A 27,114-nucleotide genomic window follows, 5' to 3' on the forward strand; every position below is an offset into this window, starting at 1 on the left:
GCTGCACACTAAGTAGTTTCCCCACTGCAAGGTAAAACAGAACAACAGGACAAATGCATTTGGTAGCATAGTCAGTATGTGGACATTTTGGAGTAATTTTATTCATAAAGTTCTTACACAAAATATTACCCCTGGATTAGTAAGTGTCACATACGAGAAAGTGGTCTTAATTCTGTATGGGGCAGTATTTCCTATAAGTGCTGCATGATGGGAGAAGCACAAACATAACCCATTCTTTAAAAAAAAAAAAAAATGAATCCAAAGTAGAATATTCAACCCCCATTTCCTGGAATAAAAAGTAGTGCTGGGATCTATTGCCCAGATTTGGTTTTTGTCCTGATCATTTACAAAGGGTTTCCCAATGACTTGAATCATTAGGACTGTGAATAAGAGTCCTTTGTTTTGAAGAAAGGTCTATCTACTCCTTCCTCCGCTTCTTGCCTTCATGTTCATGTTCCTTAGGGCGACTGCTGTCAGAGGGTCTTTTAGAACCACCATGCTGTTTGGCTTCTTCCAAAAATTTGTCCAAACCAAAAGGATCTTCCTCAAACTGAACTGGTCCCTCTCGGCCTCTCTGTCTGCGGTCTGAACCAGAAAACTCCTTATCAGGGACAAACCTAGGGGAAAAAGAGAAGGGTTCATGAACTACTTTTGTTTTACTGGTGTAAACAGGATAATCAACTGTCTGTTTTGGTACCTGTTGGTCTTTATCCTGGTTTCTAGGTCATCACCATACATATCCTTGTCCAGATTTTTACTGGGCCTGTAGATACTTTGAGCCATATCTTTACCACCTCTCCAGGCCTGATCATAAACATTGTAAATTTCATCTTCTCCACCTGCAAATCCACTGTCCATACCCTGTGGAAAAATAAATGACACTAAATAAATAAAAATATACACTTATCCAAAGCTGAACCTGAATGCTTGTGAGTACTAAGATTAACTTTCATGTTTTCAGATAATTCTCAGAAAGTCCCAACTCCAACATTTAAAAGACACATGAACTTGTTCATACTCATGAGTTCTTACCTAGAGACTTAATATTAAATTAAGGTATTCATTAGTTTGATTAAGCTGGCTATGGTCTATATATAGTTATATAGGATAGTTCTAGGATAGTTCTAGGATAGTTAGAGCTATGTATAAGACCCTGTCTCAAACAACAAAAGCTTTGACTAGCCATAAGACAAAGGACACAAAGTTGAGTTGAGGTGGAGCTGTGAGGAGTTGGAGGGAGTGAATATAGTCAAAACTCAACTAATTGTATGCAATTCTCAAAAACTAATTTTTAAAAATTTGCAATGTCATTAAAGTTGAAGGCTTTTACTGTAGGCACTTGACAATGCTGAGAAATGTAACCTCAGCTGCCTAAGAACATCACTAGCAAAGCACAAGACAATTAAAGCATGGAGGTTAAGAGAAAAAGCTTTGGAATCAAGCATTCAAGGTTGAATCTCAGTTCCATCAATTACCTATGGAACGTAAGAGGCTAGGGAGACGGCTCAGTGTTAAAGCACTTTCTCCATATTCACGAGGATCCAAGTTTGGATCCCTAGGACCCGTGTAGGTGGGACTGGAAGCTTGCCTGTAACTCCACCCTCTGAAGATGCAGACAGGAGATCCCAGATCAAGCTGGCTAACAAGACTGACCTTGTCAGTGAGTTCTGGTATTGACTGAGAGACCAGCCTCAGAGAATAAGGTGGGAGGAAGAGTAACAAATGATGATTCCCAACATCAACCTCTGCCTTACATGCATGTACACGTATGCCTACAAATGACTTGGAAGAGCTTACTCAAATGCTATCTCCACATCTTCTAAAACCATGAAATCACAATTTTTATCCCTAGGAAGAGCTGTCATACACTCTGTATGTGTGCTCACTCAACATAAAGTTCTTTCTTTGAGGGCAGAGGCAAATTATCTTTGATTTCACTGACTTATGGGAAGTTACTAATTAACAATAGGTGATTAAATTGTTCTTGGCTGGTTAATTACACCCAATACTAGAAATGGGATTTCCTGACATCCTATTACTTTAATGATCCACTTCCGTAGTTTTTAAAATATATTTTAATATTTTTAATTTTTTGAAACAGGGTCCCATGCACCTCAGGCTGACCTTGAACTCTATCTTATCTTCCTATCTAGCCTCCCAAATGGAATAAAGACATGGGCCACCATGTCCAACTTTCATTTTTCCCTTTAAATAAAAACAATACAACTTCCAAAATTTTCCTGTCATCATTCCACCCTTGGCTAATCCAAATCCAAGTTGGGGTCTTTACCCCAAGGAAAGACATCTGACCAACGTATAAGATAAAGCTGCTTTCTAAGTTCCTCATACCTTGGTTTGGTTGAAGAGTCTTTGGTCATACTGAACTTCATTGGAAGTGCGAGGATTGGGCACACCAAGAGCAATGACTTCACTGATATCTCGATTTTCATTTCTCTGTAGTTTTGACCTGTTTCAAACACACAATCATTAACTGAACATATTTTACAGACAAGATGGATATATGCAATATATATACAACCACTCTCAGAAGCAAAGGAAACGAATGTGTTATGTTTCTGTCTCATGAACATACAATTTTCTGATAACACGCATCACAGCAGCAGCTCTTATAGCATTTCAGATGCAAGGCTAAGAAAGTAAGTGGGAGTCTACAATTAGGACTCATTAACTTAAAGGAACACAGAGGAGACTGGTTCTTGGGTGTCAATGGATGCATCACACACCCTCACTCCTTTTCAGCGGGCTACACTCAGCTATGACCTAACTATATGTAGCAATTTTTATCCTACTAGGAGCCTGAGGAAAACATGACAATGACTAGATTATTCTTTAGGGCTTCTGACATTACATTAATTTCTCTGCCGTTTTAGTATGAATGTAATTGGCATCTCAATGAAACCATGGTAACTGTCACCACTTTACAAGATGCTCATGTCTTAAAATATTTCTGTAGACAATTTTATTTTCATCCAATTACAAGTTCACAGCTTTTCTGTATCACCAATTCTCACAGCCACTTTACAGAGCCCCATTTCTCTACAGAGCCACCGTACTTTACAATGTAGCAAGTCCTCAAGTCACTGACCATGTTGATACTTCTCTCATTTCTCTCTTCAAACTCAGGTTCAATTTCTTGGCTAAACTTATCCAGATTAAACTCCTAGGATAACCAGAGCACGGGAAATTGCTCATACAGGAAGAATATGTTTCACATTTGCATTCAGCCTGAACCCCGAATTCTACCTTTGCAGCACAAGCACAGCATTTTCTAGACTCTGAAACAACAAAAGTCCTAGGGTATTGGTGAATTTCAAACTCCCTTCATTCCTACTTTATGTCCCCTATTCTTTTGTAAATTTTTCTCATTTGTAGAATGCTCTGTTCTGAATTTTAAAATAAAGTACTCATGGGAGTTCAGAATCTTTCAAAACTTGCTCTCCTTCCTACTGTACTAGGCACTATAAGGATGCCTCTAAGGCTATGTATGACAGCTGGCTTTCTGTCTACACACAGGCACACAACCAGCTTATCCCACCACTTGAATAGGAAAAGCACACACCCAAATTAATTCCATTCTCTCCTTTTGATCAAGATTTCCTTTTCCTATCCCCTCCATTCTCTATACTAAATACTAGGCCTACAAAGTGATGGAAGAGCGGGTTGCCTTCTAGGGAGAGTCAATTCTGTTAAGACAAAGTTAATCACCAATTTATTGTCAAGCTCAAGAACTCAGAGGCATAGAAATGCCCCTTTTCCTAATGTGGAATTATGCCAAGCAGTGACCTACCTCTTATCAGGGGCTGCCCTGGAAAGGTTCCGGTCGTGCTGTCTCTCTTTTCGCCTGTCATGACGGATTTCATCCCTTTCGCGTGCTTCTCCATCCTCTGTGGACACAGTTGAAAATTACATCGTCACTGCATTAGCTATTCCTATTTTGCAGAAGAGGCTCTTTAACCTTAGAAAATGCCATCCTTTTCTACTTTTGAGGCGGGGCATCACATGGCCAATGCTAGCCTCAAACTCTGGATCTTTCTGCTCCCACCTCCCTGCTGTTGGGATTATAGGTGTGCACAACCACCTCTCTGTGGTCACACTCAGCCTTTAAAGGATCATTTGCAACCAATTTAAATCCAATCAGTGTGTGGACGCCTATGACAGATACCTTCAACTTACTTGAAATGTAGCTAAGTAGAAGAGGTGGAGAGGTGAACATACAAGCAAAGAAGAAAATTCAGTAATGCTAATTGTTTTTTTTTTTTTTGAGACAGGGTTTCTCTGTATAATAGCCCTGGCTGTCCTGGAACTCAGAGATCCCACTGCCTCTGCCTCCCGAGTGCAGGGATTAAAGATGTGAGCCACTGCCACCTGACATGCAAATGGTTTTCAAAATTAAACACAGCATCTTGGTGAAATGAGGCAGGAGTTCACCATGCATTGTCTTCAGTTCTTCCTTATGTTTGAAAACTGTCAAGATAAAATGTAAAGGGCTGGGACAATGGCTCACTTGGTAAAGTGCTTGCTATTCAAGCAGCAGGAATTGAGTTTGGATCTCTAGCAGCCAGATAAAGGGCTGGATATGGTGTTTGTATATGTTTCTAAAACAAACTTAGTCAGCCAACTGGTGAGATTTTGGCTCAAAAATAAAAGTAGAGAGTGATTGAGCAATGACAATGTCAACCTCTTGCCTCCACATGAACATATAATGTGCATATGCCTCCTCATACAGCCTCCTCAGAGCTGGGAACAGAGGTGTATTGCACATATATACCACATCAACTAATACACATGCACATCTCACCAAGCCTTTTAACAAAATGGAAGGAAAAAAGAACCATGTATAGGTTCTTGTTGAAGCTGCCAGGCAACCTAGCCAAATGCATGAGCTCTAAGCAAAGACTGTTTTAAAAAAAAAAAAAAAAAAAAAAAAAAATTAACGTGATGTGAATGTGCCTCCTTTGGGTATATGCCCAAAAGTGTTATTGCAGGGTCTTGACCTAGGTTGATCCCTAATATTCTGAGAAATCACCATACTGATTTCCATAGCGGCTGTACAAGTCTGCACTCCCATCAGCAATGGAGGAGTGTTCCCCTTTCTCCACATCCTCTCCAGCATAAGTTGTCATTAGTGTTTTTGGTCTTAGCCATTCTGATTGGTTTAAGATGGAATCTCAGAGTTGTTTTCGTTTGCATTTCCCTGCTGACTAAGGATGTTGAATATTTGCTCAGCTATGTTCATAGCAACATGACTAATAATAGACAGATGTTGGAACCAACTTAGATGACCCTCAGCTGAAGAATGAATAAAGAAAATGTGGTACATTTACACAATGGAGTACTACTTAGCAGTAAGAAACAATGACATCCTTCTCCAAGTGCTGGGCCCCGCACACTACAATACCAACCTGTTTGGCAAGATGAGCCAGCAACAGGACTGTTTTGGGGCTGATCTGCTGCTTTTGGATGGCATCCCCTACTAGTCTCATCTATACTGGGCTAAACTCAGGGCCTTTGTAGTCATTTATCTTTCTGTCTAGGATGTTCTTCTCCCAGGACAGCCACAGGCTCACTTAGAAGTTTTTGTATACATGATAGCATTTTTGAAGTAAGACTTAGTCTGATAACCCTTTCCTTCTGGTACTTTTATAACCATTATGTTCTATTTTTCTTCACTCACTATATTATACTAAATGACTAACTTCATTTGCTGGTTTTGTCTGTCTGACACGGTTTCTCTGCTTAGCTCTGGCTGTCCTTCAAACCACTCTGTAGACCAGGTTGGCCTCGACTAAGACATCTGCCTGCCTCTGCCTCCCGAGTGCTGAGATTGGCTTCTTTTTTTGGACAGAGGCTCTTACTATGTAGCTCTGGCTGTCTTCAAACTTTCCATCCTCCTGTTCAGCCTCCTCAGTGCTGGGAGCAGAGGTATATTACCATGTGATTAGAAAAAAAACACCCCCCTTTCTTTCTTTCTTCCTTCCTTCCTTCCTTCGTTTCTTTCAGATAAAACAACCCCAAAATACCCCTGCCCCCTTTCTCTCCTTACTTCCTGAGGCAATCTATGTAGTTCAGGCTGGTCTGGAACACCACGAAGACCAATCTTGTCAGGAACGTGTAATGCTCCCATTTCAAACTTCCGTGGGCAGGATTATAGGCACACTCCACCACACACAAGATGACCTGTCCTTGTCTTTCTGTAGTCACTGGATATTGATTGGTTTTATCTTGCCCTGTCCTACCATCTAGCCAAACATCTGTGTCTAAAAGATTGTCACACACTGGGTACTTGGAATAAATGAAGTCTTATAGGCCTGCCTTTAAAAACCAACCAAACAAACAAACAAAACAAAACCCTCACAGCTGCCTGATTAGAATTATAAATTCACTGTACTTCTGTAAGGGCTAGAGTGGCACATGTCTTTAATTTCAGCATTTGGGAGGCAGAGGCAGGCAGATCTGAGTTCAAGGCCAGCCTGGTCTACAGAGCTAATTAGTTCCAGGACAACCAGGGCTATACAGAGAAACCCTGTCTCAGGGAAAAATAAAAAAGGATTACAAATTCATCTTTCCCCTCATAATACACTTGACACACTAATGTCAATTACTAAATAAAGCCAGGCAGAAAACACTGGCAATTTTAATGACTGCAAAATACATTCCTCTACAAATTAGCACAACTCCAGATTATTTTACCACATTGGCAGATTGACTTAGTTTGGGAATTTATTTTTCTTTCTAAATTTTAAGAAAACTACAATCGGATTAAAATTAGATAAAGCCTATCAATAGCATTAACGTAAATTAAAAGGTGTAATTGTCTGGCTGGGTGTGGTGGCACATGACTTTAATTCCAGCACTCAGTGGACAGAGGTAGGCAGATCTCTTGGAGCTCAGCCTGTCTGGTCTATATAAAGTTCCAGAACAGCCAGTCTATGACAAAAACATTTTTGTTTGTTTTTATTTTTTGAGACAGGGTTTCTCTGTGCAACAGCCCTAGCCATCCTGGAACTAGGTCTACAGACCAGGCTGGCCTCAAACTCACAGAGATCTGCTTGTTTCTGCCTCCCAAGTATTAGGATTAAAGGCATGTGCCACCACCACCTGACCAAAAAAAAAAAAAAAAAAATTTTTTTTTTAAAAATGTAATTGTCCCACAATATCCTGTAGAAACTGGTTCCTGGACCCATACATACCCCATATGTACTCAAGCCCCTTACATAAAAATGTTACACAGCTGACAGGCCATATTTTCTAGGGAATAATGGCATAATTTAGGTGCAGATGTCAACTGCCCAGCCTAAATGCTGTCAATCCATAACCAGGTCAGTCTGTGGCTGAGGACCCTAGATACAAAGGACCAACTGTAGATTGATCAAAACTAAGAATTTCTAGTATACTTCCATATGGAAGACCCATTTCAAATTTGTATGTCTTCATTTTTTTCTAGTTCAGCTTAATAAGGAAGAAGTCACACCCATTTCTACAATTTTCTGAAATATCTAAAATTTTCTTATATACACACTCTACTTTTGTATACTGTAAAACATGTCCTCCCCCCACCCTGCATGGAGACATTCTAAAATGAGATCTACACATTGTTCATCAAGTAAATTTAAAAATGGGACTGTCATACCTTTTTCCACATGGGTTTTGATCCCAGCTCTCCTCTCTCTGGCTTTCTGGGCCATTTCTCTAAGTTTCTCTTCATGTTTCTCCTTTTCTTTTTGAGCCATCTTTCTCTCCACTTGGGCTCGCATTTCCACAGCTTCACGAGCCTGTTTAATTAAGTGAGATGTTATGTGAACTCATCACAGTATAAATATTTACTGCTACATTCAACCTGACTTCCTGAATTCTGTGGCTGCTGAAAAGACTAAGACTGTGGAAGGCTGGCCTATTGTCTCTGGGGAATGTTTTGATGGTTGCAGCTACAGTAACCCCAGATGATTTTTATAAGTCAAGCACATTACCAATGCTGTCTCAGAAACAATCTAAAAATGAAACACTGGCTGAGCATAATATCGAGCACCAGTAATGCCAGCAGAGAAGATCATCCGAGTTCACAGCTGTGAGGGAGCAGGGATCACCACTGCTGGGTGCAGCTCTCTACAGAGCTGTAGCTAGCTCTTGCTGTCATCAGCACACACACAAGTTAGTGTCTCTCTATACCTGAGGGAAACAGATATGGACTCAACAGATACAAGAACATTTGGCAAACTCTAAACGACCAACCTTCCGATCAGCAATGTATAGAGCTTCAGCTAGTTTGGCAAAATTTTCGTTTATGTGTACGGTCTGAAGTCCTCTTCCATCAGCAGCCAGCCGTTTATCCAGAGGAATTGTGTAACCCTGAAGTGAAAACAGAAAACGAGTCAGCTCAGCAGAGCTACAGTCATCACCTAACATTAGCCTAGTGCATGCCCAATTCAAGAACCACTCAAATAAATTTCCATTTCTCACACACTCGTGGAAAACTAACAATAGGTGCTTGGATAGAAGGCCCACTGTCTAATAATCCTTGTAACTGCACAAGGCTGGTAACACAGCATACTCCACCTCACAGAGGAAGATGGGCTAGAGTGCTGTGATGATGGGGACAAGTTCAGAGTCTGTAAGTGGGAGATCTAAGACTGGAACACCAACAGTATGATGCAAGAGCCCAAGCTTTAAAAAAAAAAAAAAAAAAAAGTGATCATGTTAATAACTGTGGATCACAGTGAAAGGAAGTCACTGTCCAATAGTCAAACAGCTGCTCCAGGAAGAAAAGCAACAGTCGTAAGAACTCAGACACACTGCTACAGGGAATATGCTGAACATGTATGAGACTTTCAGGCCTGGTTTTGTTTTTCCAGATTCTTAGACTCTTCTCCCAAACACTAATCTTATGTCCATTGTCTCCTAACATAAAACAGTGCTGGCTATGTGTGGGGTACATGTTTGCAACCACACTTGAGAGGCTGAAGCAGGTGGATTACAAGGATCAGCCTGCCCACATAGCAAGTTCTAGGCTACAGAGTGAGACCATGGCCCCTAAAACAAAAATACAAATGAAGTTCCCACCTAGAAACAATTCACACGCTTAAACAAAGTCCCACAGTGTTTCTGAATCATCAATACATCACAGGATTACACCGACATGAATAAACTCAAGTAAGACAGTTCGACCGCCATTCCAGTGGAGGATAAATATGTAACTTTATATTTAACTCATGGCTTAAAGTTGCTGTCTTCACCCATCAAAGTGAATCATGAGCTGGATGCCAAGCCGGTAAGGAATAGGAATTAAGATATGCATCCCATATTTTTACTAACTTCTGGGAGCTCTGGCAGTTATCTGAGTTACATAGAATTTTTGTTTATGTTTGTTTTTGAGAGAAGGTTTTCTCTGTGTAGCCCTGGCTGTCCTGGAACTCACTTTTAGATCAGGCAGGCCCTCAAACCTACAGAGACTTGCCTGCCTCTGCCTCAAGAGTGTCATCATGCCCTGTTACATATAGGTTTGACTGTCAGGGCTTTTTAAGACAGGAAGGATCTTGTGATGTAGGCCAAAGTAGCCTTCAATTTGTTATCCTCCTACTTCAGTTTCCTGTGTGCAGGGATCACAAGAACACAACACCACACACACCTGGCAACGCAATGAACAATAATGCTTCACAGCGGAAAAACAGGAATTAAAGTAGGAAAACCCAACATTCACTCTTCTCCTTTCTCATGTGATTGCTGGACTGCTTTAATTTCTTTTTTGTTGTTGTTGTTTTGGTTTGTTTTTTGAGACAAGGTTTCTTTGTGGGGACGGTCCTGGCTGTCCTGGAACTTACTCTGTAGACCAGGATGGCCTCGAACTCACTGAGATGTGCTTGTCTCTGCCTCCTTCCAAGTGCTGGGATTGAAGGCGTGTGTGCGCCACCCCCTCCCAGCCCAGGGTGATTTAATTATTTCTGGAAATAATCTAACCTAGAAATTTGACCTTCATGAAGAGTTATATCTTCAATCAACAGGGTATCTTAGCTCTTATTTTTCCTTTTTTTCTATGACCTTCTGATAGCTAGAATATGCCAGAGAAATGTGGCATTCAAGCACCTAGTCCAGCAACATGTCTAGTGAGATTGGAAGCATCCCATAAAGCATCCCTACTGTTTGGGTGGTGTACCCAGGTCTCACTGTTGAAGGTGTGCTCTCTTCCACTGAGCTATGCTCTCAGCGGCTGTAACTTCTTATTGTGAATGTTTAGCTAAGTGAGGCAGTAAGACTTCAGGTAACATCCCAGGCTTTACTTGTGCTGTGGCTCCTCCGTCCTGAGCAACCCACCCCCAGGAGATGGTACTAACAGACCTTGTGACAAGACACTCACCTTTGCGTTCTTCCAGTTGGAGATACAAGGGGGGATCTTCCACTCTTGCTGTTCCTTCACGGTCATCTGGAAAACACGTCAGGGAGAGACGCTGTTATTACAGTCTGACTCAAAACCCAAACGCACCAACAATGGACTGACAATGCCCCTCCACACACTGACAACGACCGGATGATTGCAGCGACATCTCTGGCAGCAGTGCACGCTGTCCCGTGCAGTGGACTCTAGCCACAGGGAAGCTAACGTGAAAGATGGAGATGTCAGTATCTCCCCACCGTGAAAAATGCCTGACTTGGAGAAGTGGGGCAAGCGGCTGCGCTCAGACGAAAACCCACACTTGTGCCTGTCAAACAGACCCTGTCCGACCCACTGAAAGCAGAGGTCAAGTTACAGTGGTGGGACAGCTAACATTCACATTCTCATAAGCTCACTGTGCTCTGAAGTCTTAACTGACTCCGAATTTGATCTTGGAACACAAAAGTTTAACCATCATGGTGGCATACAGGCAGAGGGTATCTTTATAAAAGTAAAAATGGCGAATGAAAAGAGATTTGACTATAGCAAGGAGTACCTTCCGACTAGGAGAGTGCATTACAGGTGCAGGAGGAGATGGTGGTCCCCGGGGAATTTTCTTATTAATCCTGAAGGATAAACCGAAAGTAAAACAAATAATCAGAGCAGGAAGTCCTCAGTCACTTTTCAGATATCAGGTCCCAATCTTCCCTTCTTTAGTTTTTTGTTGCGATGAGCACTCACGGGGCACCTCATGTTTGGGTCTGTTAGCTAATAAAGTGTGGTCACTGTCACCACTCACCTCACTGCTACCACTGCACAGAGCAACACACTCACAGCTCGATGCAACTGGCACACAATTAATTAGACACAAAGTGTACAATCCACCAGCTGGATAACACCATCCAGGCAGTGAGCATCCTCATCATCTCAATTTGTGCATGTGTTGTACCTACCCTTTTTCTTCTCTATTCACATCCTCTTCTCCATGGGTACCCACTCATTGACTGTCTATAACTAAAGATAAAACTGCATTTTCAAGAATTTTTAAAATTAATTTATTGCTTGTGTGTGTGTGTGGGGGGGGGGGCTGTAGTCTGTATCATGGGAAGTATGGAGGTCAGAGAACAACTTCACAGGAGTGGGTTCTCTCCTGATACCATGTGAATTCCAGGAACTGAACTCTGATGACTGGACTGGGCAGTAAGATATCTTTAACCTCTGAGCCTTCCTGCTGACCCCATTTTCTAGAGGTATACACAGAACCGTAACATTGCATTACTTGTTTTGTCTGGCTTCTTTCATGTAGCACAATTAATTTCGGACTCATCTATGTTATTGTAGTAGTTTATTTCTTTTCTTGGTCCAGAAATATTGCAGGTATTAATGTACTAATGTTTGCTTATCTATTAGTCTATTGATAAACATGTGGGACTCTTTTCTTGATCCTCATTGTATAGGGTGGTTTTGAGTGTCAACTTGACATAAGCTAGAATCATCAGAGAGGAAGGAGCCTTAGTTGAGGAAATGCCTCCTTGGAATCCAGCTGTAAGGCATTTTCTCACTTAGTGGTCAATGGGGGAGGGACCAGCCTATGGTGAGTGGTGTCATCCCTGGGCTGTTGGTCCTGGGTTCTATAATAGATAGGCTGACAAGCCACCAGAAGCAAGCCAGTAAGCAGCACCCCTCCAAAGCCTCTGTATCAGGCCCTGCTTCGGGGATCCTGGCCTGTTTGAGTTCCTGTCCTGACTACTTTCAGGGATGAACAGCAATGCTGAAGTATAAGCCAAATAAACCTTGCCCTCCCCAACCTGCTTTTGGTCATGGTGCTTCATCACAGCAATAGAAACCTCAATTAAGCTGGGCAGTGGTGGCACACGCCTAAATCCCAGCACTCCAGAGGGAGAGGCAGGCAGATCTCTGTGAGTTCCAGGCCTGCCTGGTCTACAGAGAAACCCTGTCTTGAAAAACAAAAACAAAAACAACAACAACAACAACAAAAAAACCAAAAAACAAAACAAAACAAAACAAAAAAAAAAAAAACAAAAAACAAAAAACAAACCCAAAATACAAAAAACCCTCAAGACAATCATGACTGCATGACTGGACGCTTACTTGAATCTTGGTGGCTCCATTGGGTCTTTCTGCATTTCTACCATCCGAATAACCCTCTGTTTAGCTCCAGAGTTGAAGGCTACTCCTTGCTGAGATGGTGTGTAGCTAAATAGAGTAGATGAAAATTAAAGTGTCATTAGTTCAAGCTTTTGGTAGACATTTCTCTTCTATTACAGCCCCATGTGATTATACTTTCAATTCTTTTCAGGAAGTACTGACATAAAATCACCATACATTTAGGCAGGGAAGCCAGAAGCAGACCAGAAAAGGAACAGAAGTGAAATCAAACAAAATATATGCTCAAGTGGTTAGTGACTACCCTCTTCATCCTTTCTACATCCCACCTGGGAAATACACCTGCCCAGCTTTGCAGGTCTAAAACTAGCACCTGCTTTTAAGTCTACATTATGGAACAAAATTGCCAGGGCTAGAGAGATGGCTCAGCAGTTAAGAGCACTGGCTGCTCTTTCAGAGTGCAATTCCCAGCACCCACACGGCAACTTCTTACCACTGCAGTTCCTGCAACTCTTTCTCTGGCTTTGTTGGGCACTAGGCAGGCAGGCAAAACACACATACATATAAAATAACAATACATAAATGAGTAATACTTTTTTTAAAAAAGGAAAATAGTTACAATAGTGTGCCCACTGCCAACATGCAATGTATATTGTAAAAACTGCAGCAGAAGCCCTAAATTTTCCCTTTACCTCTAGTTCCAATCATTCCTCACATGGACAGGCCAGTGAAGGCTCTCAACATTTAGCAGCATTATAAAAATTTATTAAATATAACCAAAAACTATAAACAATTGTCGTTTAGGTCACATACCATAGCTAACAGTTATTTTCTAAAAAACCGAAAACCAAGTCCAGTGGTGGTGGTCCACACATTTACTTCCAGCACTTGGGAGGCAGAGGCAGGTGGATCTCTGAGTTCGAGGCGAGCCTGGTCTACAAAGTGAGTTCCAGGACAGGCTCCAAAGCAATATAGAGAAACTTTGCCTTGAAAAACCAAACCAAACAAACAAACAAAAATCCCTGAAAAATCAACCCAAACCCCCAAAACTTGAGATCACAACAGCTAAGACCTTGTTTTGAGGCAGGGTCTTACTATGTAGCCCTTTCTGGCCTAGAACTCAGAGATCCACATGACTTTGCCTATGCATATGCCAGCTTACAACATTTAACATCTTAATGTAGATATTTAAAAACAAACAAACAAAAAACTTCTGGGGCTTGAGAGATGGCACAGTGGTTTAGAAGGTCCTGAGTTCAATTCCCAGCACCCACATGGTGGCTCAGGACCATCTACAATGGGATTCAATGTTATCTTGTGTTTGATTCCTTCTGTCCTTCAAGCATACATGCAAACAGAACACTCTATACTAAATAAACCTGAAAATTAAAAACAAAAAACCCCTTTTGCAAACTAGATTTAACAGGCAAAAGTCATTAAGACAATGCATTTGAACTGGCTGTAAGCTGGTGAAGAGTCTTCAGAATCCCACCTATGGAGTCTGACATGAAACTAACACTTCCAGCAGGGTGCATACCGGATATACTGAGCAGGGGCCAGCTTGTCAGCTGCACGAACTGGCATGGCTGCAGCAACCTTCTGCGATACGGACTTCTCCAAGGCTACTCTTGTCTTCTCTGTTATCTGAGATGAGAAGCATCATGTTGAGCAGTTGGAAATTAATAAGGACACAAAGCCATCTAAAATAACCACATATATCAACTCCTAGTTACCTCTTTAATAGCCTCTTCATCAGGCCTTTGCAGGTCTGGGTCATCTGCATTCATAACCTCCTTTGGAACCAGGTCAGTGTACTTGCTGTAAATGACCTAAAGTGTTCAAACACAAGCAGGCTTAGGAACACACAGAATGGAGAGACGCAATCTCATTAAGTCAGTGTAGATGTCAACATGTCCTTTCAGTATATTTACACATTTAGGATACTCAGTTTTGGCTTTCAGATTTTAAAGCTAAAGGAGCTTAAAATATGTACACAAATTGCTGCCCTGGCTCCAAGCTGATCACTTTCCCTTGACCCCATGCATTTAAATTATTTGAGATCTTCTAATCAAGTCAGTATCCAAATACATTCTGCCAACAAAATCTTATGCATCAGTGATCTCTATTTTTGAGGCTCACTAGGACTTGAAATTAATGATGATATAAATTGCCTATAGCACCATTATCTTGGATTAAAAACTCATCAGAATTTAAGTCGGGTTACTAAATAATTTGCAAATTCACTGGGCCTAGAAAATTTCATTGACCTCATCCTATTTATAATGTGTCTGTTTTCTGGAATCAATTCTATTCACAAACTAGGAAAGTGAACATGAAAAAACAAAACAAAACAAACAAAACAACAACAACAACAACAAAAAACACCCCAGAATATTTTCTTCTACAAGAGAAAGAGAAAAACAAGAATATATTTATGTGTTCTAGTTCCATTTCTGTCTGTTAAAGCCTTACAAAAGAAACTCAGGGAGGAAAGGGTTTATTTGGCTTATAATTCCAAGTTAGTCTATTACTGACAGAAGTTAAGGCAAGAACTCAAGCAGCTAGTCACATTATATCCAGTAAAGAGCAGGGAGAAATCAATGACTCCGACACTTGCTCCCATTTAGTTTTCTCCTGACTCACATAGTGGGGAGCTCCTCTGCATATGGGATAGCAGTGCATCAATTATCAAGACAATCCCTTACAGACATGCCAACCTAATTTAGACAAGCACTCAACTGAAGTTCCCTTCCCAGTGATTCCAGGTTGTAGTAAATTGACAGTAGAAATAAATCATCCCAATAGGTAAATTGCATCAGGACCAACACCTTCCTTTTAGGCTGGTACCGATGTAATGGGCTCTTGAAACAGATTGCTTACTTGCCTGTTATCTACACTTCCCAAGTACTTCCATTAAAATGTACATGGAAGATTTTAAAGAAAAAAAATACTAGAAATTTAACCAATATTCTAGATTTTAATACTTTTGTTAGAAATTCTTTGACACACATACATAAAAAGAACAACTTATGGGGCAGGAGAGATGGCTCAGCAGGTTAAGAACATTTTCTGCTCTTACAAAGGACCAAGGTTCAGTTCCCACCACCCACGAGATAGCTCACAACTGTCTGTAACTTTGGTTCCAGAGGATCTAACGCTCTTCTGGCCTTCAAGGGCACCAGGCACATGTGTCCCTCATACACACATACAGGCAAACACACTTTACATTCATAAAATGAAAACGAAGTTGGGAGTGGTGGCACATGCCTTTAACCCCAGCACTTGGGAGGCACAAACAGTGCATCTCTGTGAGTCTGAAGCCAGCTTGGTCTACACTGCTGAGTTCAGGCCTAGCAGGGCTACCCTAAGAAGAGATCCTGTCTCAAAAAATAACAAACAAAACAAACAACAACAAAAAACCCATAACAATACCCAAACAACAAAAACAAATCTTAAAGGGCAATTTATGCAACTTATGAATAGGAAACAAAACTCCTGATGTCTATAATCTTCCATTTTTTTCTTCAGAAGACAACTAAACTACTAAAGCTAAACTCATAAAAGAGGTGAAGAGGATGGAAACTGCTCTGGATTTTCTACTGAAGGAACAGTGCGAGGAACTCTGGCTACTTCTACCCCACCTGCCTGTGCCTACAGCCTCGTCTCTCCGGCTTACTCTCTCTCACTCCTCCATCCACGCTGTAGGCACAACTCTTCTGTTCTTTGAACATCTTGTATTTTTCCCAATTCCAAGGGTATGTGAAGTGCTACCCGGAGTCCTGCAAAAATTCTAAATCTGTGTTCTAGATTGGTTGGGGTCTGCCTGCCCCTCCAGCCCCAATCCTTCTGCACCTCAGCACTTTGTCTCCTCTCTTCAAAGCATTCATCACACTATGCCTTTTTCCTGTCACCCTGATAGAACAATGAAAACAATGACCACAGCTTGTATTTACTGAGCTTTGATTATTTGGTGTGGTTCTTCCTGCATGTGAGATTCAGATATTTAACTTTCATATCCACCCACAAGGCTTGCCAAATCATACCTAGTTACCAATGAGAATACTCACTAATGAATTTCTGGTGCCTGCAACAGCACCTGTCTACAGAAGGCCTTCAGTCAATACTTTTTATATAAATGAAGGAATAAATGTACTTCTTTGTACATAGGATAGGGGGAGGAGGAGAGACAGAAAACAGGGCATGTTGTACATGCTGATCCCAAATTACCATGCTCAAAGGGTCCTCCTGACTCACCCTCCAATAAGCAGGGACCACAAGCGTGCCACCAGTGCCTGGCTCAGAACTTCCTATACAAAGTATTTATTTCCCAGAGTTACAGAGGGAAATGTCTAGCTTACATTTAAAGAAGGGCTGTGAATTTTTTTGTTTCCCAGAGTTACAGAGGGAAATGTCTAGCTTACATTTAAAGAAGGGTTGTGAATTTAGCACAGGTGTAACTACTGACACATGAGTTATCAGCGACACTCTTCTACTAGTGTTCATTTTATAAGCACTCAACAATTGGAAGGGTACAGGAGGACCACATAGGCTAGGAAACAACCTCAAGTCTTATTTCTTTTCAGGGTGGGAAATCTGCACCACCACAAACTGAAAACTCTCCAACACTGAGACTACAATGACTTAACCGGTTTTCCACAGTAAACATTACAGGAAGAGTCTAAGTAAATGGCTCCCTGGTAGTCATGTATGTTCAATATAGTCTCAATACTAAGTTAGCACACAAGAGCCATTTGCTGCTTCTTATTTGGGTGTTCCAAAGTTAATAACCCTTTAAATGAGCATCAGTAAGATTCTAGCATCTTACCAGACAGAATGAAGGACATCTCAAGAGCAAGATTCCTTTGTGGTAATTAACTATAAACTCCCACAGTTTACAGCCTGAAAAACAAATGTCCTGAAGAAACTTGGCAAATCAGTAGGTAACACAGCTGGGACGAGTCATCTGAAAACTACAGTCTACCCTTGAAGGTAGGAACATAAACAGCTTTACTCATCAAGAGAAAAGCAGAGCCAGGCAAGGTAAGCACCCTCTTCCGGCCTCTACAGACACCAGGCACACATGTGGTACACATACATATAAACAGGCAAGATATTCACACATAAAAAAATAAAAACATCTGACTACTGGAGTGATAAAAACAGGACTGACTGAAAGGTGAGCTGCTCAACATATCCACCATGTCATCTGCAAGCATAAACAAGTTAATAACATGGGATTTATCACAGGGTCATTTGAAGCTGTTGCAGTTTGGGAGGAGAGATTAACAGCATCCCTTTAGGTGATCATGCATGGCACATTTTCTACAAAACAGTTGCAGAAGGAAAACTGCACACACCATGGCTTAAGACATCACCAAAGTCTATAAAGTCCTATCAAAATGTATCACAAGAAACGTTTCCTCCTGGCTTTCGCTTATATCTTATATATGCACTGAACTTTTACATGAAGAGATCAATGGCCTCAGACTTTTCTCAAATACGAAGTCTTTTTCTTCTCTTACATCTACCACTAACATTTATGGCCTTGCTCTTTCACTATTAATATTTTTAGTGAGAACTCCCTCATTCCTAAAGAATACCAGTTTCCTCTGGAATAAACCGAAACCTTTGTATACTACAGTACAAACTCAAAAATCAAACACTCTGTTTTCATCTTTGGTCTCTGCATACCAGTCTCCTGAATGATGATCAATTTCAAAAGTCCATTTTCCAAGGGGTAACTTTGCTCCTTCAGGCTTCCCTCTAAAGGCTCTGTACATGAACAGGACCACAGTGGTGGTCAGGGGAGCCGCTGGTGCTTAACAGGCAGCACTAGCCATACCACACACAGTATAATTCTCAAGACAGCTCAAAACTATCAAGAAGCACTTTCTTAGGAGGCCAGTGCATGTGACAGCTACTCAACCAAAGCTAAGTGAGACAATGTATTCCAAAATAATCCATCCACTTTTAGCAAAAACAAGACAAAACAAAAACCCAAAAGTGTTTTATTTTATGGGCCGAAGAGTGATCTCTCTAAATGACCAGAGCTATGGATTCAGTTTTAGTGGCCAAATTTTATAAAACAAAGGCCTTTACTAGGCAAAGGACAATTTTTGGGGGAACTTTCTTTGGCCACATACTGAAACCCCAAGTCCTACAATTCACCTTTAATAATCTAATCTGGAAAGATTATACATCACTGCAGTTACAGCTGCTACCCTGGCAAGTAAAATAGCAGGCAATCAAGGAAGACCATGTATAAATAGGTATCTTCCTGTTCTTCTGTTGTTTGAGACAGGGTCTCTCTATGTTGCCCCAGTTGGCCTGGAACGGAGATCTGCCTGCTTCTGCTGGGATTGAAGGTATACATCACCACATTTGGTTCCCCACAGGTTTCTTTTACCATCAGAATATACTACTTACAAATATAATTTTTTAAAAATTCTATTTGCTTTATGTGCATAATTGTGGAATTACTGACTTTTGTAACTTTGGTAGCAATTTTGGGACACAAAAGTTTTTGAAATATAAAACAAACGAAATCTAAGTTGGACAGCTATTGTGCTGGATGCAGCCTGCAGTACTAGGTAGGAAGAACTGAGTTCAAGGCCAGCCTGGGGAGAGCAGATATTACCAACTTGTGTAGAATTTCAAGGCACAACGTTATTGTTGGTCACAAAGTTAATCAAGAATGCTTTACAGCTATATATTTTATGGCAACTCTTTTAATTTTGCTGCTGGACTTAAACCCAGGGCCTTGTGCATACCAAGCTGGTGATCTACTATTGGTTAACTTCACAGAAGCCCTAACTTCACTGCTATTTTTTAAGAGATTTATATATGTGTATAAATGTTTTGCTTGCATATATGTATGTGCATCAGGAGTGCTTGGTGCCCTTGGAGGTCAGAAAAGGGCATCTGAGCCCCTGGAACTCGAGTGACATGTGGATGCTGGGAACTGAACTCAGGTCCTCTACAAGAACAAGTGCTCTTAACCACTGAGTCATCTCTCCAGCCCCAACCCCACTCACTGCTGATTTTACACAATCCAAAACGACAAGTGATTTATTATTTCCACAAAATGTAGTAAAACTTCACAAAATATTTACCAATGAGGAAAAACAAACAAACAAACAAACAATGAGATTACCTTGTCTTTGGACTGCCCCTGTCGAGCAATTGCATCATATTTAATTTTCCCTTCAGGATCCACCTGAATGGCCAGTGCATTTGACATTTTCTTCTTTCGCCCCATATCCAGTGGATACTGGGCCACGTGGATTTCTGGGAAAGCACCTCCATCTCCAAAATCCTGTATATTACAAGAAAAGAAGAATATTTAGTAGCAATTCTTTCAAGTTATGGAACCTAGGTGTGAGTAACAGCAGTAAGCAAAGGCAAGGTTTTCATCTTGGGAATTTACATTTAGTGGGCAAAGGTATAAAACACACTCTTTGGGTGTAGGAAGCACCCAAACATTCAAAGAGGTACTTTCATTCTTACATGCTCCCTTCCTGGAACCCATACTGAGGACACGACTAGAGTGGAAGTCAGACTGGCCAGCTCACACCTCCATCCAGTAAAGCTTTATTAGCTACATGACCCCTTCTGCTCAGGAGCTAGCTCTGCCTTCTCTATGATAAAAACACTTCTAAAACTCATCTTCTATGGTCTGTGAATTTCATCTTGAGTCTATGAGACATGGACCCAAAAGCCACTGGCTTGGGACAGCTTTAAAGGCCACTGATTTTACAAAACCCTAGCCCACCCGAACCAGTTGCTGTGGGGCTCCTGTCTTACAAATTTAAACAATGAATTTTGTGGAGTTCCTGTCTTACAGATCTGAAGAATGAAATTTGTGGACCACAGAGGGTGGATTTTAGAAAGGCAATTAATTCTGCTATGCTGGCCAGGGTCACTGAGCACAAGTGACCCTATTTCAGTTGGGGTGACACATATTCTACCACCCAGGCTCACATCTCTAATGGTGATTATAAATCATCACAAGAATGAGAGCTACAGTTTGTAAAGCACAACAGCGATCTGTCAATAATTTGTTGGTATTTATTCTCGGGCTAGCCTGGCTGGAACTCACCTGCCTCTGTCCCACAAATGCTGGGATTACAGCTCTTTATGTGAGTGCTGGGGGATTCAAATTCATCTCATGCTTACAGAGCAAGTGCTGTTACTCACTGAGTCAATCTCCCAGTTACATCCAAGCTTTGTTTGTTTTATTTTTACATACACTGAAATAACCTTTCTTTTAGTTAAAAAGAAAGCAAAATAAAAGCCAGTATCCCCCTGCTCCATATTTTTTTTTAACTCACTACGTAGACCTGGCTGGCTTCCAACTCAAGAGCTTTCTGGCCTCCCAAATGCTGGGATTAAAGGCACAGACCACCAAGCCTGGCTGCCCTAATAATAAAAGTCTATACAAATCCTCCAAAATCCAAAACGACAAACAAGAGAAACAACAACCCCCCCACCATGATGAAATCTGAACTACTTTTGGTCCTAAGTATATTATGTAAGGCACGCTCAACCCATATTACCAAGAATGTTAGAGAAAACATTGAAATTCACCAATAAGAGGGTATTTATTGAAAATAAATTCATTTTTATAAGACTCCTCCCCCCTACATTATTTCATTAGATTTTGGCACAATATGCTTATTTATCGGAGAGGGTTGAATTTTTTGAAAACCAACAGAATGAAGTGATAAGAGATATTTTCTTGTAAATTAGGCAGAAATAAAATCTTCCTAAGAATAGTGCTTCCTGTACCCAGACCATCAGTTTGACATATGCTCAGATTTGCTGGAGTTCTTCAACTATAATCAGTACTTCAGAACTGTAGCTGTAGCATTATGTGATCATTAAGGCTGCCAGAAAATCACAGCTTTTACTCTGAAAACTAGAACAAAATGCCTTCTTCCCAGAACAGTCACTCCCCTCAAAGCATCCCCGGCATTTTCAGATTAGCTGGCCATTTGAGTTTGATTTCCAAATGAACTGCTCTGATCTACCAGGATACAGGAAACCTTTGATAATCAATTAAGACCATCAAAGCTAACAGCCACCAGATGTCATAAAGCTCAACGGCTCCCTAGTACAGAAAATGAGGCCCGCTGTCCCCACCCTGTAATCTGGAGACAGCTCCCCCTCCCCCACCCCAGCACATCTCTAACCTCTCAAAAGGGATAGTAACTACAATTCTACCATGCCAGTCACCACTACCTTTTGGCTCCAGACAGGACGATCGATATTCCAGCCTCTTAGAAAACTTTATCTTGCTGTGTATCTCACTAATTCCAGAGAGAACAAGATCAAGAACAAAATCCTTTACTAACGACATGGTCTTCACATAGCAGGATTCATAAAGACCAGAGGAAAATAGAGACAAAAACAAAACAAACCCCCAAACATCAAAGGACCCCCCCCAAAAAACCCCAGGGCTATGTTGGAGCAAGGCAGGGAGGGTCTTCTTAGGAACTTTGTAGACCTACAGAGTGGGCAGGGGCATGGCAAACATGGGAGACAGTACATGCAGCTTCGGGCAAGATGCTAAGCACCGTTTCTAGTCAAAGACAACATAAATACACCTGGTGGTGGACGCCTCATCTGTAAGGCCATATCACTGCCATGGAGCGGTGACTCGATGGTTACCAGTGCCGGCTGCTCTTTGCATAGAACCCGGAACTCAGGTTTGGTTCCCAGGACCCACATGGTGGCTCACAACCACTTGTAACCCCAGTTCCATGGGACCAAGGCCTCTTCTGACCTCCAAGGGCACTGCATGCATGCGGTACACAGATACGTAGGCAAACAGCCACACATATAAAATAAATGAATCTTAAAAAACAAAAAGTCAACAACTGGGAACAAAAATGATGTGATTCAGTCATAATGTTAGCGCAAGGTTAGGAAATAAAAAAAAAAAAAAACTTGTAGGACTAAGAATACTGGGAACGAGAAAAAGGCTTAATGAAAGCAGAGACTTTTTTTTTGGTTGTTGTTTTTCTTCCCCAGACAGCGTTTCTCTGTGTAGCACTGGCTGTCCTGGAACTCACTCTAGACCAGGCTGGCCTTGAACTCTGTCCTCTGTCCTCTAGCCTCTGTCAAGGAAATTTGTTCTTTGGAGACAAATCAGAGGTATGACTAGACCATTCTAAATTCTCAGCTTATACTCACTCCTAAAAAAGCATGTAACATCACGACAGGCATGTGCTAACATTCTCAAACCAAAGATTTAGAAAGCACAGAGAAAAACAAATCAACAAAGGAGACAGCGCCAGCCTTTTCTCTGCAGGGAAGTTACCTCTCAGACTTACGACACAGTTTTATTCTCATTATTGGAGGTGGGGTGGGAGTGAACACAACTCAAATGCAAAACCCACTCGATTCGTCTCCTTACAAAGACTTCAGATTTTTATTTAATATGAATAGCATGTGTCTGTGCCTATGTGACAGAGAAGGAGGGGTGGGAGGAAGGAGACAGACAGACAGACAGAGACACAAGTGGGGCACACTCACATGCCACAGTGCTTGTAAAAAAGTTCCGGGGACAGGTTCTCTTTTCACCGTGGGTTCTGGGAATCAAACTACAACTGTCAGGTTTGTGTGGCTGCTGCCTGCCAGCCCATCTGCTCCTTCTTATTTATTTTTATCTGCATCTTACTCTCCTATTATTGTGCATGGGCTGTAAGGCCTACATTTGTAAAGAATGCCAGATCCTTCTGTACCAGTTCAGTAGTGAAACACAGTAAGAAGCACAAACAGTGACTGTCTGCTGATCTCAAACCGTGACAAGCAAGAGGAAAATATCTGAGAGGAGAACATGATTTTGGAACTTACCCCCATGATTTCCGTTAATGAACATCCTCCAGGGTTTACATTTATTTTACAAGTGTACAGTAATAAATTTCAGCCCTTACTTACCTCTAACAAGCGCGGAATCCAGCCTTTTCGATACCCGTATGGGGGAGGCTCCCTTCTAGAGGAGACCAGTGAGGTCTGCCGAGATCTCTGAGATCTTGCTCTTTCTTCAGCTTCAAGTTGGTCCTGAGATAGTTGAGTGGGCGCAGGTAAAAAGCTACAGGAAACCAGAAGTAAATACAAAGTACAGAATTAAAAACAAAACACATTTAGTTATTACAATTCAGCTACAATTTTCCTTTGTTCAGCCAATAGACTGTTCAGTGATTTACAGAAGCATTCAGTATTTATCACTTTCTTGTGTGTGGAAAGGAAGAACTTCAAGACACACTGAAACCCCTTCCTTGACTATATCAAGGGCAAATGGTTTTCAGACTTAAAAACAGGTATTTTTACACAGTTGACAAGCTACCGAATTCTGCACTTCCATACTTTACACAGAAACCAATCACCGTTTCCTAAGATCCTTCCTGACTTTTGTTTTAACAAGGTCTAGTTGGGTAGCCCAGGATGGTCTTGAACTTGCCACCCCACCGGATGGCCTCAGCCTCTAGAGCTGAGTTTATAGATAAATGTTAACACCACTGTGCTTTCCTTTTTTTGAGACAGACAAAAGATTGCACCACCAAGCCTTTAATGTTTGTCATGGCACTGCCGGAAGTCAGGACAACTTGTGAGAGTTAGGTCTCTCTTTCTACCATGTGAGTCTCATGGATTATTTATTGGCAGGTGCTTTTATTCACTAAGACATCTCTCACTGGCCCTGTACTCCAAACTTTTAAGCTACATTCTAATGCTTTAACCAAGCCATAGCATTTATTATCTGGATGCATTTTCAGACACATCCTACCAAATAATAAACAGAACACATTACACCAGATACATGATGTACTTTTCCCATACACCAAGCAAACAAGTGATGCTCCAGAAGACTATAGCTGGGCACTGCCTAATACCTAATTCGATTCAGATCCCAGAGACTGAGGACTCAATCCCACAAAACTGCCTCTACTTCCAATGACAACTGCCAAGATTTGGTCACCAATACTTTTGTTCCACTTGCTACAAACTGGGGTCCCTAAGGTTCCCCCCCCCCAAGACATGGTTTCTTTCTGTAACAGTCCTGCTGTCCTAGAACTAGCTCTGTAGCCCAGGCTGGCCTCGAACTCAGAGACCTGCCTGCTTCTGTCCTGCCCCCTTACCACCGCTCCACTGTTGGGATTAAAGGCAGCCACTGGTGGCAGGAGTAGCTGAAATATAGAGACATAGCAGCCACCAGCAACTCTGAGGTCATACCTTACATTAACAAAGGCCACAGGGGAGAAGGTTCTGAGCTCAGCCTATTAGTGAAGGGATAAGGCGTGGCTAACCTCTATAGGTGCAGCCTCTGGGACCCAGCTCCCTCCCCTTACCCCACTTGCATGGCCAGGTAGGACAGCTCTAGAAACTAAAACAAGCAAACAAACAAAACCCCCAACACATCCATTTGGTGACACTTAAAAAAATACATGTTTATTTCATTTTCATGTGTACGAGTGCTTTGCCTGCGTATATATCTTCAGACTAGGAGAGGGCGTCAGATTCCTAACCTATAGTTATGGATGGTTGTGAGCCACCTCTTGGGTGCTGGAAACTGAACCTGGTCCTCCAAGGGAGCAGCCAGTGCTTTTAACCACTGAGCTGTTTCTCTAGTCCACACCTGCTAGTCCTTATAAAGGACATTGAAAACTCTTAATGAATGCCAGCTGAGGGCTTTATGCTCCCCAAGGCTGGCCATTTTGAGGCCTCACTTTTTGTCATCGCTTCATTAGGCACACAATGGTGTGTGAATGCCACACCCCTGGGACTGTTGTTGAATGCATTCATTTCAAAATCTACCTTTCCCCTCATTATCCTACCACTCTCTATCACTGTGCCTGAAGAACACTCAAATGCTTGCTACCTGTAACATTTCAGTCTGCATAATAAAGCTAGTATTACACAAGTAAGCATTTTCTGTTTGTTTTAATTTCACTTCTGTTGCTGTTATTAAAATTCTCTGGCCCAAAAAAAAATATTTTAAAGGAAGAGGGGCTTATTTGGCTTACAATTCCAAGTCACAACCCATCAAGGAATGTTAAGGCAGCAAGTCAAAGGCAGCTAGTGAAATCTCACAATCAAAAGCAAGAGACTTGCTTTCTTGCAGAAAAGGAAGCAGAGAGGCAGGCAAGGCACCATATGAAGTGCTCCATGGTTGGAGCTCATCTAGCTTTAACTTTCAGGCCCACTTGCCTAGAGAATGGTGCTGCCCATAGTGAACTGGCTCTTCCCGCATCGATGAGCAAGAAAAACCAATCCCCTATAGACATGTCTACAGGCAACTCCTCATCTGCTAACTTTTTATCAGGTGTTTTAAGTGGACAGGATAGCTATTCTGTCTTCTTTTCTTTCCTTTTGGTCTTAAACCCCAAGCCGTATTGGCCTTGGAACTCAGAGATCTCCTGCCCGCACTGTTTTCCTCTGTGTATCTATTTGTCCATCTTTCCAGTAGCAAACAACAACAAAATTCTATTCTATATATAGCAGGGCAACGAACAGTAATTCGCGGGCCCAAAACATTTTTAGGGTCCGTACTGTTACATGCCAGGGAAAATATGAGAAGTGGTTTTAACAGGTGAAAGACAACGTCCTAAAATGAATACTTGCTTTACACCCAATCAGACTTTTCCTGCTGAGTTCGCATGGAAAGTTTTTCCACTTGGAGCAACTACAAGTTACGTAACTTTTTGGGAAATCTCCCACTTAGCATCTTTTTCTTAAAGGATGGGAGCACTGTACATACGGTAACCAAGGCAACCAGGAACAGCAAAAGTCGGAGGTGGTTCTAAGTACAAAAGAAATTCTAAGGTTCAAAGTTAAAGCGCGGAGCATTTAGTAAACAGCAGCCCCTACTGTTGCCAATTAAAAACAACAACAACAACAAAAATTGGTCGGTTCTGGGACATGCCCAATTCTTCCTCCCGCCCCCAAAATCTCTGTTTCGGAAAAGAGAGTAGCTGGAGAAGGGAAAACTCACAGCATACGAGAAAGGCACGCACAAAACTGGCGCGCTTTGCTCAGCAGGGATAAACCAGCCACTGCTTTCCCCCGCGCATCCCTTCCACCTCAGCTGGGGTCCGCACCGCGCTCGCCAACCTGCCGCGCTGCTTACGCGAAGCACACGTGAGTTCCTCCGCGCGAAGCCACGCCGTGGCTCTCAGCCCCGGGGAATGGGCGAACTCAACCCGGGAAGCCTCTAAAGAAAGACCCCGGCTTTGGCGCGGCCTAGTCTCCAAGGAAGCCCGCGAGAGGTTCTAGCCATGTTCTCGGCCACAGTCCCTCTGTGTCCCAGGCCAAGTCACTGTCCGCGCAGTCGGGGCAGAAAAAAGGAAAAGATGGGTACTCCCAGACCCTTCCGTATCGAGGACCCAAATCAACAACCCACCTGGTGAGCGCCATCTTCTTCCGCTTCTTCCAGCGCAAGCCACAGCGTCGCGGGGCAGGTCTTACCCGGGAACGAGGAACACAATGGAAGAAGTGCTTACTGCGCAGGCGCTCTGGCCGAAAGGCCCTATGGGCTTTGTAGTTCTTTGGGCGGGAATTATGCTGGCCTTTCTCAATGAAAGTAATTTTGGAGAAACAAAACT

At 41.9% G+C, this 27,114-nt stretch overlaps 1 protein-coding gene across 1 annotated transcript; it reads right to left on the reverse strand.

Moving 5' to 3' along the window:
- Positions 1-79: 79 nt before the first annotated feature.
- Positions 80-27,025, reverse strand: Snw1 (SNW domain containing 1). The gene is made up of 14 exons (XM_051196113.1): positions 26,913-27,025; positions 23,453-23,606; positions 19,665-19,826; positions 14,245-14,340; positions 14,049-14,155; positions 12,497-12,601; positions 10,941-11,010; positions 10,370-10,435; positions 8,251-8,367; positions 7,652-7,793; positions 3,809-3,905; positions 2,350-2,467; positions 698-861; positions 80-617 (listed from the first exon to the last, which is right to left on the reverse strand). Exons 1-14 carry the CDS (start codon positions 26,924-26,926, stop codon positions 419-421), a joined length of 1,611 nt encoding a protein of 536 aa, XP_051052070.1. The 5' UTR covers positions 26,927-27,025; the 3' UTR covers positions 80-418.
- Between the last annotated feature and the right edge of the window lie 89 nt (positions 27,026-27,114).

This window comes from Phodopus roborovskii, unplaced genomic scaffold (assembly GCF_943737965.1).
Source record: "Phodopus roborovskii unplaced genomic scaffold, PHOROB, whole genome shotgun sequence".
NCBI classification, from domain to species: Eukaryota; Metazoa; Chordata; class Mammalia; order Rodentia; family Cricetidae; genus Phodopus; species Phodopus roborovskii.

What these genes read in the sequence shown, in the direction of transcription:
- Snw1 (XM_051196113.1), bottom strand. An exon ending in TGCACTCTCCTAGTCGGAAG is followed by an intron (nt 10,436 to 10,940) that starts GTACTCCTTGCT and finishes CGTGTTTTCCAG; the next exon opens with ATGACCGTGAAGGAACAGCA. An exon ending in CCAACTGGAAGAACGCAAAG is followed by an intron (nt 8,368 to 10,369) that starts GTGAGTGTCTTG and finishes TTTTCACTTCAG; the next exon opens with GGTTACACAATTCCTCTGGA.